The sequence below is a fragment of the Drosophila gunungcola genome, assembly GCF_025200985.1.
Source record: "Drosophila gunungcola strain Sukarami chromosome 2R unlocalized genomic scaffold, Dgunungcola_SK_2 000013F, whole genome shotgun sequence".
NCBI classification, from domain to species: Eukaryota; Metazoa; Arthropoda; class Insecta; order Diptera; family Drosophilidae; genus Drosophila; species Drosophila gunungcola.
In genome coordinates, this window is record NW_026453171.1 from 690,287 (window position 1) to 706,288 (window position 16,002).

Here is a 16,002-nt window from a genome sequence, read left to right on the forward strand (position 1 = left end):
ATTAAAAAAAGAATCAATTTTTTATTCCTCAAACTTTAACCTTAACCAGATCCTATATTTGTTTCTACATGACCTATGCAAATGAACTCAATACAAAACTCCTATTAGAGAGGCACGTTGTCTTCCAATTCACCTGGCGATGTTCAATAAATGTTCTTCACGTTAAAAACATCGTTCTAAATCTTTAAAGAATGAGAAAAAACATTACAGTTTGCAAAAATTTGATTTGCATCGGCCGGGAATCGAACCCGGGCCGCCCGCGTGGCAGGCGAGCATTCTACCACTGAACCACCGATGCTCTTGTTTAATGTCATGTTCAATACTAGAAAGTTCTGAGTTTGAGCACTTCCGATCTTTCGGTGACTGAGGAGATTTAACACCCTCCCCGCATCAAGACTCCGTGGCGCAACGGTAGCGCGTCCGACTCCAGATCGGAAGGTTGCGTGTTCAAATCACGTCGGGGTCATAAAATTCTTTTTGGTTTTTAAATCGGTAAGCTCCCAATTAGAAAATAGTTCAAGTAACTTTGTTGCTGTACATAATGGAATAAAACATTAGTAATAACTACTTTGTGCCAACAAGATTTTATAAGCGTAAAATATACATTCATATTTAAAGGTAAAATTTTTTTTTTGAATAAAAAACCTTAGAGCTCAGTAAAAATTAAGAGAAACTTATCTAATCCTTTTTTTCTTTAAATAAAAAAACATTCGAGCTATCAAAAAAATTAAAAGAATTACAGCGGAAATAGTTATTTTTTGTTTTGGTTAAGAAACAAAAGGGCATTAAAAATACAAATGCATGTAATGTTTTTCACTTTTTATTTTATAGTATCCGATAATATAGTATATTTGAATTGTACATTATTATGCGTGTACCTAGAATCTGCGCATTAGAAACAATCTGAGTGTTAAATATACTCTTAAAACTAAATACATAACAAAATAATAAACATTTCAAGTTTTGCGATTGCTGATTTGTTTATGATCGGGCTTCTACTTCCACACAAGTTCCCCTGTCAATTTCCTGTCCATACATTCGTTTCCTTTGCTAATTATTTGCTATATCTGTGTGTATCTGTTGCTCCACGTAGTTCTTGGTAGTTGTAGTTCCTATTGTATGATACGTTAAATTACGCGAAATAAACTCAATCTGATTTTAAAAGCGACCGACCCACTCGTGTCAACAAATGCTGCGTAATCTCAGGTTAAAAATGGTAAAATTTTCTCATGTATGGAGTTACACTTAAGTTACTTGGTAAGGAAAATCATAAATTACAGTTTCTCTTGAATTTGCTCAAAGATGCGTTTGTTTCTTAGTTGATCTGTCTGTCGCCTATGCATCGTCTGCGGCTTCGACAGCGGCGGAAGCAGCTTGTGGTTTGGGTTCCTCCGAAGATGGAGTTTCGGTTTGGGGTTCAGCAGCCGGCGCTGGAACCGATTCCTCTTTGGGCGCAGCCTCTGTGTGAATGACTTGCGGCGGCTCCGGGCGGGGCGGAGAACCTTCAGGTTCCCTCGCGGGCTGATCCTGGGCCGGGGGATTCGCTGCTGGCGGTGGCAACTCGTCATAGAGGGGCGTGCAGGCGGCAGAAGCATCCGTTTGAGGTTTCGAAACCGATGAATCACTCGCAACTTCAGCCGGCTTGGCAAAGTTCTCATTCGCCGTCGGGAGTTCTTCCTGCGGCGGTCTATTTTCGGGCTGGGGAGCATCTTTCCCTGGCTTTTGGGCCTCCATTCTCGCCTCGTAATCCTGAAGCTCCTGATCCCAGTCCTCTTCGGTGTCCACTTTGTTGGACGTGGGTGCTGGCGTTCCTGTTGTGGCGTTAACTAGCACAGCAGGTCCTGCATTTTTGGGCTTGACCTCAGGCTCGGGAGCTGGCTTGCTGCCCTCGTCCGTGGAGCTTATTGAATGGCGGCTGCTGTCGTCTCGCGAGCCGCGTCTGTTTCCAAAGCCAGGACGTTCCCGATCCTCGCGCGGACCTCCGCGTCCGCCTCGTGCATTGTTGCCCCGGCGATCGTCCATCATTTCGCCTCCGCGATCGCCACGGAATCGATTACCGCCAGGACCACCTGGACCGCCACGCCGCTTGAAGTTGTTTCCGCCCTCGTCTTCATCGTCGCTCCAACGTCCGCGTCCGCCAGGACCTCCGCCCATGCCACGGCCTCCGCCTCCACCTTGGCCTCCACGTCCGCGTTGGTTGTCATTGAAGGGATTACGTGGATTAAAGAAACCTACAAAAAAAAGACAATGTATAAAGAACGATATCTTAAGTTATAGTTTCCTTATATGTACAAACATTTTTGTTTTTTGGTTAGAGAACTTAGTTTTTTTTTCAGCGAGCAAATCAAAAACATGCGGTTATAAATTATTAGGTTACAATTATTACATTCTTTAATTTAAAAAAAAAATTAAGCAAACAAAAAACATAAATTTTTTTAATTTTTATTTTAGAGTCGTAGAAATAAATTCATTTATTTTTCAGTTTTATACAGTTGCTAGGCAAATAAATCTCTAGTTCACAAATCATTGTAGTTTAAAGTTATCAAAAATGGTTTTTAATTACATTTGTTAACAGAAATGATTTGGTTAAAAATAATCAATAGAAAGGCATTCTCCGTCTTGTAGTTTTTGAACTAAAGGTTCCACCTCATTCCACGTTTCTTACCTGGTCCCTGCTGTCGTCCTCCTGGGCCACCGCCGGGTCCACCGCCGGGTCCACCGCCGCCTGGTCCACCACCGCCGCCTCCTTGGTTCCGCATAAACATTGGTCCAACGCCGTTGCCACCGTTTCCAGCCGGACCGCCCATGCGCTGGTTAAAGGACGCCGGTGGCGGGATGCGCATTTGCATCAGGCTCGTGGGCTGATTGAATCGATTGTGATTCATGTTGGGCGGGAAAAAGTCGCCTCCTGGGCCGCCGTTGTGACTTCCACGCGGTCCCATTCCGCGAGGACCACCCGGTCCACCTCGATTATCAAATTCTGAAAAGCAATGGGAGATTTGTTAGCTAAAAACGCCGATTTCTTCACTAATCTCCGATTACCCATGAAATCAGGCCTTGGCATTCCGTGGTCAATAGGATTAAGGTTGAGTCGCGCTCGTGCCTCGTTGAAGGCTGCGTTTGGTCCAGGTCCAGGCGGCGGGCCAGCTCCTGGCCCGCCTCCCCCACCGCCATTCTCGGCACGCCAACGATCCGCCGCTTCAACCACATCATCTCGTCCGCCCCAGCGCGAGCTGCCCGGTCCTCGAGAGCGATCCCTATCCCGATCGCGCTCTCTGTCTCGTTGCTGGAACATGTCGTTAGCCATGGCCGCCGGCGACAGCTCAAGATTGTTGGGTGACGGATTGAAGGCAGCTTGCTGTTGCGGCGGTGGAGGTGGAGCGTCCTCCAGGTCCATCTCAATGTCCATTTGATCGTCGCTCACATTCCCACTATTAGCAGCAGACGGGCCGCCGCCGGGAATGGGCGGTGGCACGGCTCCGGGCGGTGGGAACGGAGCTCCCGGTGGCAAGCCCATTGGATGCGGAGGTCCACCAATGCCTGCAAAAAAGAAGGATCAGTTTTAAGTTCACTTTTAGGAGTGTTAAAGCTACCTGGGAAGCCGGGCGGCATCATGGCCGGTGGCATCATCATCGGCGGAGGCATGTTGGTCGTTGGCATCATCATCGGTGGCGGCATATTCGTTGGCGGCATCATCATGGGCGGCGGCGGCATGTTAATGCCCATTGGTGGGGCCATCGGGAACTGACCCCTTACCAAGCCCATGAGCCCTGGAGGCGGTGCTCCCGGGCCGGGAGGAGGACCCACCGGGCCGACTGGCCCAACCGGCGGCGGTTGGGTGGTGTCGATGCCAAAGATCATACCTGGCGGCGGAACACCAACACCTGGCCCGCCAGCTGTCTCCGCGATGGGAGGACATTTATTGTCCTTGCCGGCATTCTTTGCTTGGTTGATCTTCTGCTTCATTTGGATAGGCATGGTGTCCTCGTCAAACATGCCGCCCTCCTCTAGGGCATCAAAATCCGTCTCCGGGCCCAGTTTGGACCAAGGAATGTAGGTGACGCCCAGCTCGAGGTCCCAGAAGTCCTTCCACTCTTTGCTTTTGACACCCTTGCCGGCTGCCCACGAGATGGTGATGGCGCGTCCCTGCAGTTTGTGATTCTTCAGCGCTTGCATGGCCTTGTGGGCGTCCTGGCGCCGATTCATTACAATGAAGGCGCATCCGCGCGGCACAATCTGATCGATGCTGACTATGTCGCCATACTCGCCAAAAGTATCGGACAGTTCCTCCTGGTAAACCAGCTTAGACAGGTGGCCCACCCAGAGCGTAGTGCTGCACACTAAAAGAACAAAAGCAATGAATAGGTTTTAGTACACGAGTGAGTTGAAAGCCCGATTGCCTTGTTGAAGTGTGCGTTTGTTGTTCTTATTTATTTAAATTTAAATAGTAGCGAAGAGTATTAAGCATGCATGCATGTTTGAAACTAATAAGTCCTGCTTGACAATTTGAATAGGCCACGCTGTTCAAATTTAAGTGAGCAAGGAAGGAATCCTTTGACAATTTGGAGTTTATATACCTCTGCACTTATAAGAAATATGTTTAAAAGTCAATACGTTTGATAGGTTGCCATTTAAATAAAAAAAATGCATCTAAATTTACTTAATAGTTGATGCAATAAATTGCGTACAACGAAGGTAAGGTCGGACTTTTCTGCATCAAATCGACTGATGTTCCTGATCAAAAATATTTGTTTGGAAATGTGTCCTTCAAGGCGAACACAATTTAATGCCAAAGCAATAAAAAGTGCAAAGGGGGTTTATAAAAAATTTTTTCAGTTAATAATCACAAAATATTTAATGGCATATTTGTTTGTAGAATTAAGATTTTGGGAACTACAAGTATCAGTAGTGAAAAAATACTTTTGGAGTAGGTTTTTATGGGAAATATCTGTCTAGATATCAAATAACAAATATTTGATTTTTATAAAAACTACGATACTTTGGCGTTCTTACGCGTCATTACACCTCTTTCAACCGAAATATTGAAAAAATTAGTTTAGAATACGAAATATGTATCTTATTAACAGTTATTTAGTCCAACTTTTTTTTACAAATCTGATCCGAGATAAATTGATTTTGTCCTTTATAATAGGAATTTGTTAAGTATATGTATGTAAATCGGGAAATGTCCCAAAAACATTGCTCGAAAACGCATATTTTTAGATAGAGGGGAGTTTATAAAAAGTTCCAGATACAAAGATCAAGAACCACTAAAGCTAAACCACACACACACACACACGTCAAACAAGCCAAGGAGCTGCAGAGAAAGAAAGAAAACTCTTCTGGATTAGCAGAAAAAGAAAACTACGAGAAAAACACGCGATGAAAACGGATCTCAGAGAGCCAGACCACTCACTGAGAACCACTTAACGATTGGCCTTCATAGTTACCACTGAGGTGCTCCTTTTTAATGTCCGGCAATCCCTTCTTGCGACGCTCACGCTCGTGCTCGCGATCCCGCTCCTTGTCCCGGTTGCTCCGATCCATACGATCCCGGTCCCGCGATGTCCGGCGCCGGCTGGAACGCGGTGATCGACTGCGCGATCGAGAGCGCGAGCTGCGTCGCCTTCGGTCGTTGCCAGCGCCTCCTCCTCCAGCACCAGCGGCGCCTCGTCCACGCGGAGATCTCGAGCGGCTGCGACTGCTCCGGCGGCTGCGCTTGTAGCGATCACGGTCGGGCGTCGGACTGCGCGAATCGGCACCATCCAGGTTGATCACCTATTGGAGTCGGGAGTGTTTGCAAGAAATTTGAGAGAAGTGATACGTGATAAAAACGTTAACATTTTGGTAAGCATAAAGATTAATTGGGTCCAGGATGCTGGTGGATAGAGCGGAAACGGGATCGAGGATGAATTAGTGGCTGGCCACAGGGCAAAAACGATATTTTAGACTGATTAAACTGCATTCTTTGGCGTGTGTTGACGTGTGGTTCTGTTACGCTTTAGACATTGGTGATTCTCATAGTTCTTTCGGACTAATTGGCATTTTTCGTTTTCGAGCAACATTTTGATTTACATATTAGGAACTTACCAAACGTTGTTATAGCATCAGGTAACGGGTTGTTCCGCCGGATATAACGTGGCTTTTAAAACCTTACCTTTGGCTTCTCTTTAATATAATTTTTTAACCATTTACTCGTTAATTGACTTATTCAAATATTGGACATTTTTTTGTCATTCAAAAATATGTTAGGGACATTCAGATCATTTAAAAAAACTGGTTTTGGGATTGCACAAAGGCATCTGTTTTTGACTTAAACGTTTTTCACAAGGCATAAAAGTTAATATTTCCGAAATGGGAATAAAATCATCAGAAATGGATTGCATATTTAAAGGAATGTTGTATAAGTTTTGTTAAAATAGTTCAAAATCACCCCAATCTTATTTTGTTTTTAAATATTTGGACACGAACACGCCCATACTCCATCGGTTATAACAACATTTTAGGCACAATATCCGGTTCAACTGCACGTCAGCACAAGACAAATGGCATCTGATGCGACTCCCGACTACAATCTAATACAGCACTTTGGATGGGCAATGTTTATGCTTTAAACCAACAGTGATAGCTTGGTCTTGGTGAAAAGAATACACAAGGCCCCAGAAACTAAGATAGATAGGAAAAGTAAAGAGGTATACCTCAATGGTCTGCTGCTCCGATATGAACTCGACATCCTTGTTGAGGTCCATGCTGTCGTTTAAATTGATGCCCATGCCCATGCCCATTCCCATGCCCGGGGGCATGCCAGCATTTCCCTGAAAGAACATCACTATGACAACAAGGGTAGGCAAGTAAACCAGCGCTTAGTACCTTCATTACGTTCTGGAAATGCTGCTGCAGTGCCTCATCCGGGTATCGATGCTTCTGATCCTCCTGATGTTTGAACTTTTGAAAGTTCTGCAGCGTCTGCAGTTGCCGCAGCACATTGGGATCGTTCAGCAGCTGCTTGAGATTGTTGTTCTGCAAGAGTCGGTTAAGAATATTAGTAACAGGATTGAACTAAGAGGTGCTAGCAACAAATGAAAACTAAAGCTAAACGAAACTATCTTAATGAAGGGTTAAAGGGGCTCGCCATACATCTAACAGCTTGGATGAAGTGGGCGGTGAGTCGTCGCCCATGCAGTGGTGGTCATCGGCCATGAGCATCTGCATGCCGTCTTCCTCATCCTCCATGATCTCGCGCACCTGGTAGTCGAGGTCGTGCGAGCTTTTAACGTACTCCCGCTTGTGATGATGCGACTTGCTGGACTTGGACGAGCAAGAGGCGCCCGACTGGCGCTTGGAGTAATGCTGCTCCGAGTAGTGGCGCTTGGAGCTACTGCTGCCACCGCCGAACTTCTCATGACCCAGCTGGCGAGTGGGCGAGGACGAAAGGTGCGGTTAGTGGGCAAGACATGATAGACAGAGAAATGTAAATGCAGCAGAATAGCAGATGATGTGTTAGTTAGCCAGAGTCCAATGCAAGATTATAATATATTCGAATAGCCTCCGTTACCAGGAGCATTCACTCACCGACAAATCGGGCATGGCGCCGCCCATCTTATCGTCCCCCACCACGCTGCTCATGCTCAAATCCATGCTGGAACTGTTAAGTCCATTGGGCCCGCTAGATATATCCGCCAGGCTGAGGGCTCCGCTGCTGCTGGGACCGGGACCCACACCGCCGCCCTGTCCACCGTTGCCGCCCACCGGCGGCATCTGGTGGTAGATGGGATGGTTCGGGTCGGCCAGGTCGAAGATCGGCTGGATGACCTCCGACTTGAAGACGTTGTTCTTCTGCCACAGGTTCAGCACCCGGATGATGCGGCTCTTGTCCTCGGGGGCGCAGCGGAACAAGTTGGCGAAGGTCTCCGTGAGGTTGCGCTGGAATCGCGGCGCGAACAGGTCCTTGTCCATGCCGTACTGGTGCCGCGACTGACGCACTATCGAGTCGATCACGTACAGCCCGGGCACCTTGTACTCCGGCTTGCACTTGAGGATGAACTTCTCCACGCTCTGGACGACGTGTTTGTACAGCTTGATGGCGCGCATCGCCGACTTGGTGATGGCGGCCATCTTAGCCTTAGAAATGGGCGGCCGGCTGTCATAGAGTCCGGAGAGCTGCAAGACAGGAGGAGTTAGTTACGGGTACGGGGATTTCCGGGCCGTGGGGCCTCCGTGGGGTTATCGTTATCGGGAAGCAACCCTGAGTGGCGCTGGTCGGGGAAAATGGGGGACACTGCCTGAGCTACAGGAAGATCTACTTTCTTTTTGTACACATATAGATGTAAGGGCTCCCCGACTTTAACCGGACATTGTGTAACCACGCCGGCTTTATAACTCACCTCATTGCAAAAGGCTCTATAACTTACCTCATTGTTGAAGGCAACCACTGTTTCCATGTTCAATTGTTTGGTTCACACACGGCGCGCACACTCAAACTTTAGTTTTGCATACTTTGGTCCGTCCACATAAGCTTTTAAGACTGGCCAAGCGCTATTTTGTTAACTTTTCTGCGGATTCCACGGCTTTTAAAAAACTTTTTACAAAGCGTGAAAAAAATGGCTGCCCCAGTAGAGGTGGAATAACATCGATGCCGACATCGATATCATCGATGTTTTTAAAACATCGGTTTCATCGATGTTTGGCGGCTCAACGTTGATGTTTTCCATTGTTGCGTCCCAAACACAGTGTTCCAATGCTTTTCTCCAACTGCGGGGAAAAAAGTCATGTAAATTTATTTATAAGTATGAAAATATATTTAAAATTTAGTGTTGTGCATAGAATTAAGTTTTAAATAAATAAATCAAATATTTTGAAAACATCTAATAAATAATAATAATAAAGTAATTTAAAAAATGTATGAACTGAAAATATTAATAAAAGATTCTTAATAATACCAAAAACTACTTCGATTTTACATGACCAAAAAGGCATTTCCCAACACTTTCCGCCACCACTGCAAAAAAAACCCCACCATTTACAGCACTGCCCGCTGTTGGGGCATTTACCAGCACTGCAAGCTGCATTAAAAATATTAAGTTACAAATTGCAACAAAATGAGCTCCAACCACCGTCCCCTGGACGACTCGGATATCCTGCTGATACAAACCATCCGCGAGACGCCGTCGCTGTACGACCCGCAGCTGCCCTCCTTCCGGCTGTCGCAGCGAAAGGAGGAGGACTGGGCCAAAGTGGCGGATGTGCTCAACATATCGACGATGGACGCGCGGCGTCGCTGGACCTGCCTTCGGGATCGCTACTCCCGGGAGCTGAAGCAGAAGCGGCTGCATCCGTCTGGCGAGTTTGGGCACAACGACTTTTTTCGGAAGATGGACTTCCTGCGAGACTTTGTGCGCAAGCGAAGGGAGCGAAGAGGACGCGACCGGGATAGGGATCAGAAGCCAGCGGGATGGCTCAAAGTGGACATGCCGAGGCGTCGCATCCGCCTGCCCCTGGATACGGACGCCCTCATCGAGGAGCAGGGCTCACAGGTGTACGAGGAGGGTGAGGAGCAGCAGCAATACGAAGCCAAGCTGGAGGGGCAGACCACGCAGTCGGAGACGTACTCGGTACTCGTGGAGGCGGACGATGGCCAGGAGCCGGATCAGGAGAGCTTTGACGAGTTCCTCGGCGAGTCGGAGTGCGATCAGAAGGTTAAGGTCCTTACCATCCATCCGGAGGTTTCCACTCCTAAGGCAATATCTGCTCCTCCTTGTGAAGCAGTAGAGCAAAGCCAGGCGGACATAAACTATGTTGTCTGTGTGCCCAACGCGAGCCAGGAGCGAGAGCGTTCTGCCCCAGATACAGTAGTCAATCCGCCAGCCGTTCTCCCTCCAAACAACTCGGAAACGGAGGACGATTTCTTCTGCAAATCGATCGCCGCCTACCTGCGTCAACTGTCGCGCGTGCACAAGATCAAGGCTAAGGTTGAGATGTATCAGATACTGGAGAAGTACATACTGCTCGAGGAGAGTGGCACGGGGTCGCATGCGAATGGGTCGGGCTAAGTAGGATACGTAGCTACTTATGTACATAGATTTTAACATAGTTTTTTAATGCAGTACAAATATACAAAGTGACGAAAATCGTTTGAGCTTAATCTATCTTATTAGCAAGAGATTGAGTCTTAGCAGAAATCCTCGTTAATTATGTTGGCGTCCACGGCCAGGCCGCGTTCCTTTAGCGCCTTGGACACCAGGCGGTGCTTCTCCTGCCGCTGCTCCTGTTCCCTGCGTTGGGCATCCAGGATTTCGTCGACGGATATCTCTTTGAGCGGCAGCTTCTGCTCCTTCTCGCGATCCTGTTGGAGTTGTTATGAAGTCATAAGTTAGTCATATCGAAGGATTCATTTAAGCTTACAATTTCGCCCAGCAACACCACATTCTCGCCCCGAATGATGAAGACTCCACGTGGAATGTCGCCGTACTCGTTGCCCACATGTATTCGCTCAATGGTGCGCTGCAGCACCAGGTTGGCGAACTGGTCAACGGATCGCAGGTACCCAATCAGAGTTCGTCCGTCCCTCAAGAGCACCATCAGCTTCTCTGTAAAGTGCCGGATTTGAGACTCCACCATTGGTTCCTTACCCATCTACTCACTGTCCACCTCTTCCAGGAGATGAGCTGTGCCCGCCAGCGGATTAAGATCGTCCATTTGAATATTATTTTATTTAAATAAATACTTTTAGAGTAAAACTTTGTTCTTAACTATAGGAAAGTGTTTATAATTAATGTGACCGCGGCTCTAATGTTTAAAGATACCTCAGGCTCGAAATAAAAATACCTAAAATATTTCAAACAAATAACACTTGACATCACAAAATTAGAATCAAAGTGTTGTTGCCTAAAATATATTATTATGTTGTTAAACAAAATAGTATACAAATTGATATATTAACCAAATCAAATAATTAAGTAAAACATTTAATTTATAAAAACGAGAATTCCAATGACACTGAAAGTAGACGGTCGAGTTGGTTCGTTTTGCAAAAATCGTTTTACTTGTCGACCAGTGTAATGCTTGTGGAATATTTTAGTATATTTGCCACAGGTCTGCGATAAACTTAAGCGGTCTGGCTGACCGGTCACGCTGGTTTTAAAAACAAACAGGAATCGTATTTTAACACGAAATTCGCGCAAAATGAAGTAAGTTGCAGGATTAGATCAATTAAGGTGCCTTGCTAACAACCCAAACCAACAGACTCAGCGTGGACGGCCTGCTTGTGTACTTCCCGTACGAGTACATCTACCCGGAGCAATATGCGTACATGCTGGAACTGAAGCGCAGTCTGGACGCCAAGGGCCACTGCCTGCTGGAGATGCCCTCGGGAACGGGCAAGACAGCCACCCTGTTGTCCCTGATCGTGGCCTATATGGTGGAGCATCCGGAGACGGTGCGCAAGCTGATCTATTGCTCTCGCACGGTGCCGGAGATCGAGAAAGTCATCGCGGAACTGCAGAACTTGATGGTCTACTACGAGCGCCAATGCCCCAATCCACCGCCCTTCACCGGCCTGGTCCTCAGCTCCCGGAAGAACATGTGCATCCATCCGGAGGTCAGCAAGGAGCGCGAAGGCAAGGCAGTGGATGGAAAATGCTACGGCCTCACTGCCAGCTATATTCGCGACCGCCACGAGATGGACACCGAAACACCCATTTGTAAGAATCTTCTATACTTATATCCAGGGAGCACCATGAGTTCAAGTGTCAATTTGCAGGCCAGTACTTTGAGGGATTTAGCTTGGAGGGCAAGGAGTCCACGCTGCCGGTGGGCGTCTACAGCATCGATGACCTCAAGGAATACGGACGATCGCGCAACTGGTGTCCCTACTTTTTGGCCCGCTATGCAGTGAGTTTTGTGCGATTTTAAATCTATTCGAATGTTTTGTAAAAGCTCAACATTATAAGCCCAGGAAAACAGTGAGATCGCTTAATGCGGATATTAGGCGTAGATCTAGTATATTGTTATTTAATTTAATTTGCTCTGTTTCGTGCTAGATTGCCCATGCTCACATTGTGGTATATAGTTACCACTATCTGCTAGATCCGAAAATCGCTCAGGTGGTGTCCAAGGAGATGAGCCGCGAGTCCTGTGTGGTTTTTGATGAAGCTCACAACATCGACAACGTTTGCATCGATTCGATGAGCGTGAAGATCAACAGACGCACCGTGGAGCGCAGCACAAACGCTTTGAATCAGCTGACAAAACTGGTTCAGGAGTAAGTTGGCCAGGACATTGCAATAATTGGCACGGTTTAATTGTTTGTTTATAACTCACAGCATTCGCGAAGAGGACACTAATCGCCTGAACGAGGAGTACCAGCGCATGGTTCAGGGCTTAAAGGATGCCAGTGTGCAGCGGGACACAGACATGATCCTGGCCAATCCGGTTCTGCCCAAGGATGTGCTTAGTGAGGTGGTGCCCGGAAATATACGGCAGGCGGATCACTTTCTCAGCTTTTTGCGTCGCTTCATTGAATACATAAAGACAAGGCTGCGCGTGCATCATGTTGTTCAGGAGTCGCCGGCCGGCTTCCTCAAGGATATATCCTCTAAAATTTGCATCGAGCGCAAGCCTCTGCGCTTTTGCGCTGAGCGTTTGTCCAGTCTTCTGCGGACTCTGGAGATCAGTGACATGACCGAGTACGGAGCTCTGACTCTGGTAGGTTATTATCTGCCCCTTTTGTAAAACGAGCCTAATGTATGATTAATTTTTAGATCACACACTTTGCCACCCTAGTGTCCACCTACACGAAAGGCTTTACCATCATTATAGAGCCGTTTGACGACAAAACACCTACGGTTTCGAATCCCATTTTGCACTTTAGTTGTTTGGATTCCTCTATTGCCATGGCTCCAGTGTTTACACGATTCCAAACAGTTGTTATTACATCAGGGACATTGTCACCCATGGACATGTACCCCAAAATACTCGACTTTGATCCCGTAGTCATGAGCAGCTTTACCATGACACTGGCCCGTCCATGTCTTCTTCCTATGGTACTATTTATTCCATCAACTATACGATTTTGTTTAATTTTATTGTTCTATTAAATAGATTGTGTCGAAAGGCAACGACCAGGTGACCATTTCGTCGAAGTTTGAGACACGTGAGGACACCGCAGTGATCCGAAACTATGGCCAGCTGCTGGTGGAGGTTGCAAAGACAGTACCTGATGGCATTGTTTGCTTCTTTACCTCTTATTTGTACTTGGAGTCTGTGGTGGCCTCCTGGTATGATCAGGGAATTGTAGACACTTTGCTGCGCTACAAGCTGCTGTTCATCGAGACCCAGGACAATGCCGAGACGAGTTACGCCCTGATGAACTATGTTAAGGTGAGATATATGTTTTCAATCTTACAAAAACCCAACGAGACTGCTATGGCTTCACACCAAATGTGCTTGACATAGCAGCCTCGCGCTCTTTATGATTCTCGCCCTTGGAGGTTGGATCATGTTGACTCAGTTAAAACCCACTTCTGATTTCTGTAGATAGATAATAGTTACCGTAACCAATAGATAAGTGCGTCAAACTGCAAGTAAATTATCGTTTATATATCGGCTCAAGTATAATAATAAGTTGATGTAGTTAATTATTCATTTAAAACTATAATCTATTTGCTCAGGAACTAAGAAATCTTCTAGGTGAGGTAGATGAGGTAGGTTGTTTGAAGGATAGTAATGATTTAAGGGATATTCTCGTTGGTCGTCTTCTAGTCAAGGTCGGTTTTACTCCAAGAACAGGTGTAAATATTAGAAATTGATAGCTTGCGGTAGGGAAAGGGTATACACAGAATGCTCCTAAGGTTGACTAACCCCAAACGCTCTAATTTCGACTTGCAGGCCTGCGATTGTGGTCGTGGAGCAGTGCTGCTGGCTGTGGCGCGTGGCAAGGTCTCGGAGGGTGTGGATTTCGACCATCACTATGGTCGCGCGGTGCTCATGTTCGGCATCCCCTACGTGTACACGCAGTCGCGTATACTCAAGGCCCGGCTGGACTACCTGCGGGATCAGTTTCAGATACGTGAGAACGACTTTCTGACCTTCGACGCCATGCGCCATGCGGCCCAGTGCGTGGGTCGGGCGCTGCGCGGCAAGACGGACTACGGCATCATGATCTTCGCGGACAAGCGCTTCTCGCGGCACGACAAGAGGTCGCGTCTGCCCAAGTGGATCCAGGAGCACTTGGTGGACAGCTTCTGCAACCTGAGCACGGAGGAGGCCGTGCAGCTGGCACGCCGCTGGCTGAGGCGAATGGCGCAACCGTTCACCCGCGAGGATCAGCTGGGCATCTCGCTGCTGACTCTTGCCCAGCTGGAGAACATGGAGCAGGAGAAGCTGGAGCGGCAGGCCCAGGGCAAACAGGGCGTTGGCGGCGAAGTGCAGGAGCTGTGAGATGTGGGAGGTGCTCGGCCAACCGGCTCTTTGTCCGTCTGCCTTCCGGGAACAACTCAAGTCGCTGTGCCTGCCGTCCAGCTAATGACATTGAATGCCATTAAAAGCCGATCACAGCACAAAAAGTCTGGAAAATTTAAAAGTAAAATTTTTTTTTGGCTGCCATGCAAATCGGACGTAAATGTCCAATTAATGGCTAATTAATATTATTTATAATTTCGCAGGCATGACTAACTGACCGCTCAAGGCGGCGAAAGGGCGCAAGCGCAGCGCGGTTTTGCTCTTTCGGCTGTATTCGTATCTATACCTGTGATTGCATCCGTATTAGTTAAGCTGCAAATTAAAACAAATACGTTGTGAACTGCAATTGTTGCTTTTGCAATCACAAATTAAACTGAAAATGTAAAATAAAATAAACAAGAATAAAAATAATAAGTGCTGTCACAATTTGAAGAAATATGTTTGGTCACTTGTAAGGTAAATATTAACACGCTTACGAAAGTTAAAGAAATCCTTTACCATTAAAAATGGTTTTTTAAGTTTGATAGCCTATGCCCATTCGGTGGAATTTGTTTAAAGGACTTCCGCCTCATTTTAAAATCAAAACGGATTGCTTTAAAAGTTTTAAATTAAAACCCAAACTTACGGATACGTAAACTTTTTGGGTAACGTAACACAGATTACTTACATTGGAGGTATGTGCCTTTATATAAGTTTGTGTTTTGTCGGTTGAAGTTGTTAATTTTGCAACCGAGTATTTACATTGATATCGAAACTATGTTTGAAGTGACATTTTTTTTTAAACTTATTTTTTGTAAAATAACCAAAATCTTCAATCGCAATGCTTTAGAAAAAAGCTAAACATTAAAATATTATATGCAAAGTTCCTTTATAATGAATCTTCTTAATACAAAATTTAAATACAATATATTTTTGAAATTCCGTAGGTGAAAAAGTTACCTAAACAGTTAAAAATAGAAGTCGTAGATCGAGATGGAGGTTTTAGAAAAAAAAAACCAGAACAAGTAATGTGTTTCAAAACACTAAATAAACCTGCATTATAGTCTGAATAAATCAAGATGCCTGTTCGCCGCCGCAATTGAATTTTAGGGGCTCGCAATCAGGCGCCAAATGAACCGCGATGACCGAACAAATTTCTGGCATGCACAATTTAGCCTGAAAATGGATGTGTTGTTGCAAATCGAACGCTATCAGAACGGCTCATAATTGCCAACGACCCGTTAACGATGCACTCGCAGTCGGGTTATCAAAGCGAAATTATATCACCGAGGTCCGCAAAGCCAGGCGGCAACGCTTTCTTAACGGCCCTGTTGTGTTTTGTATTAATTGTTTTTTCATTTTTTTGTTTTTTTTTGGTTTTTTTTTACGGTTAATGTTTACTCTGCCAGCATGTTTTTTTAAATAACCAACCAAAAAATTCTGACACTTTTCGACCGCCAAACAAGTTAATCGATGTAAAAAAAAGTGCGAAAAGGGTGATTATTTCCTGGAGTCCCCGGACTTCTTTCCAGCCGTAGAGCTTAAACCGAAACGGAGAGCCAAAAG

At 46.1% G+C, this 16,002-nt stretch overlaps 4 protein-coding genes, 1 long non-coding RNA gene and 2 other non-coding genes across 9 annotated transcripts; 3 read left to right on the plus strand and 4 right to left on the minus strand.

The window, feature by feature from the left end:
- Window positions 1–227: 227 nt before the first annotated feature.
- Trnag-gcc (transfer RNA glycine (anticodon GCC)) lies at window positions 228–298 on the minus strand. Its single transcript has one exon. It is a non-coding gene; the product is annotated as a tRNA-Gly (tRNA).
- Window positions 299–394: 96 nt separating this feature from the next.
- On the plus strand, window positions 395–466 carry Trnaw-cca (transfer RNA tryptophan (anticodon CCA)). Its single transcript has one exon. It is a non-coding gene; the product is annotated as a tRNA-Trp (tRNA).
- Window positions 467–804: 338 nt separating this feature from the next.
- Window positions 805–8,633, minus strand: LOC128256058 (SR-related and CTD-associated factor 4). Of its 3 annotated transcripts, XM_052986109.1 has the most exons (10): window positions 8,412–8,632; window positions 7,573–8,160; window positions 7,138–7,410; window positions 6,871–7,020; window positions 6,699–6,815; window positions 5,451–5,778; window positions 3,594–4,340; window positions 3,043–3,540; window positions 2,666–2,980; window positions 805–2,231 (listed from the first exon to the last, which is right to left on the minus strand). In XM_052986109.1, the coding sequence occupies exons 1-10, from the start codon at window positions 8,439–8,441 to the stop codon at window positions 1,336–1,338; spliced, it is 3,942 nt and encodes a 1,313-aa protein (XP_052842069.1). In that variant the 5' UTR covers window positions 8,442–8,632; the 3' UTR covers window positions 805–1,335. The 3 variants fall into 3 exon arrangements, with proteins under 3 accessions (XP_052842069.1, XP_052842070.1, XP_052842071.1); XM_052986110.1 differs by lacking the exon at window positions 7,138–7,410; XM_052986111.1 differs by lacking the exons at window positions 805–2,231; window positions 2,666–2,980; window positions 3,043–3,540; window positions 5,451–5,778 and having other exon boundaries at window positions 4,115–4,340; window positions 8,412–8,633.
- A 358-nt stretch (window positions 8,634–8,991) lies between these two features.
- On the plus strand, window positions 8,992–10,130 carry LOC128256298 (uncharacterized). Its single transcript, XM_052986600.1, has one exon. It carries the CDS (start codon window positions 9,099–9,101, stop codon window positions 10,047–10,049), a length of 951 nt encoding a protein of 316 aa, XP_052842560.1. The 5' UTR covers window positions 8,992–9,098; the 3' UTR covers window positions 10,050–10,130.
- LOC128256301 (U6 snRNA-associated Sm-like protein LSm1) lies at window positions 10,076–10,792 on the minus strand. Its single transcript, XM_052986602.1, has 3 exons — window positions 10,641–10,792; window positions 10,402–10,586; window positions 10,076–10,342 (listed from the first exon to the last, which is right to left on the minus strand). Exons 1-3 carry the CDS (start codon window positions 10,693–10,695, stop codon window positions 10,169–10,171), a joined length of 414 nt encoding a protein of 137 aa, XP_052842562.1. The 5' UTR covers window positions 10,696–10,792; the 3' UTR covers window positions 10,076–10,168.
- Window positions 10,793–11,067: 275 nt separating this feature from the next.
- Window positions 11,068–14,878, plus strand: LOC128256296 (general transcription and DNA repair factor IIH helicase subunit XPD). Its single transcript, XM_052986594.1, has 8 exons — window positions 11,068–11,186; window positions 11,242–11,699; window positions 11,759–11,889; window positions 12,039–12,259; window positions 12,321–12,702; window positions 12,759–13,040; window positions 13,099–13,377; window positions 13,885–14,878. The coding sequence occupies exons 1-8, from the start codon at window positions 11,182–11,184 to the stop codon at window positions 14,434–14,436; spliced, it is 2,310 nt and encodes a 769-aa protein (XP_052842554.1). The 5' UTR covers window positions 11,068–11,181; the 3' UTR covers window positions 14,437–14,878.
- On the minus strand, window positions 14,762–15,902 carry LOC128256302 (uncharacterized). Its single transcript, XR_008267717.1, has 3 exons — window positions 15,125–15,902; window positions 14,934–15,049; window positions 14,762–14,830 (listed from the first exon to the last, which is right to left on the minus strand). It is a non-coding gene; the product is annotated as an uncharacterized LOC128256302 (long non-coding RNA).
- Window positions 15,903–16,002: the final 100 nt, after the last annotated feature.

Excerpts from the sequence above, each read along its gene's own strand:
- LOC128256058 (XM_052986109.1), bottom strand. The coding sequence starts at position 8,441 with ATGGAAACAGTGGTTGCCTTCAACAATGAG. Across the intron at positions 7,021-7,137 it reads CTTCATCCAAGCTGTTAGAT|AACAACAATCTCAAGCAGCT; the intron begins GTATGGCGAGCC and ends CGACTCTTGCAG. Across the intron at positions 5,779-6,698 it reads CGGAGCAGCAGACCATTGAG|GTGATCAACCTGGATGGTGC; the intron begins GTATACCTCTTT and ends CGACTCCAATAG.
- LOC128256298 (XM_052986600.1), top strand. The coding sequence starts at position 9,099 with ATGAGCTCCAACCACCGTCCCCTGGACGACTCGGATATCCTGCTGATA.
- LOC128256301 (XM_052986602.1), bottom strand. The coding sequence starts at position 10,695 with ATGGACGATCTTAATCCGCTGGCGGGCACAGCTCATCTCCTGGAAGAG. Across the intron at positions 10,587-10,640 it reads TCTCCTGGAAGAGGTGGACA|AGAAGCTGATGGTGCTCTTG; the intron begins GTGAGTAGATGG and ends GGCACTTTACAG. Across the intron at positions 10,343-10,401 it reads TGGTGTTGCTGGGCGAAATT|GATCGCGAGAAGGAGCAGAA; the intron begins GTAAGCTTAAAT and ends CAACTCCAACAG.
- LOC128256296 (XM_052986594.1), top strand. Across the intron at positions 11,700-11,758 it reads GGACACCGAAACACCCATTT|GCCAGTACTTTGAGGGATTT; the intron begins GTAAGAATCTTC and ends GTCAATTTGCAG. Across the intron at positions 11,890-12,038 it reads ACTTTTTGGCCCGCTATGCA|ATTGCCCATGCTCACATTGT; the intron begins GTGAGTTTTGTG and ends GTTTCGTGCTAG.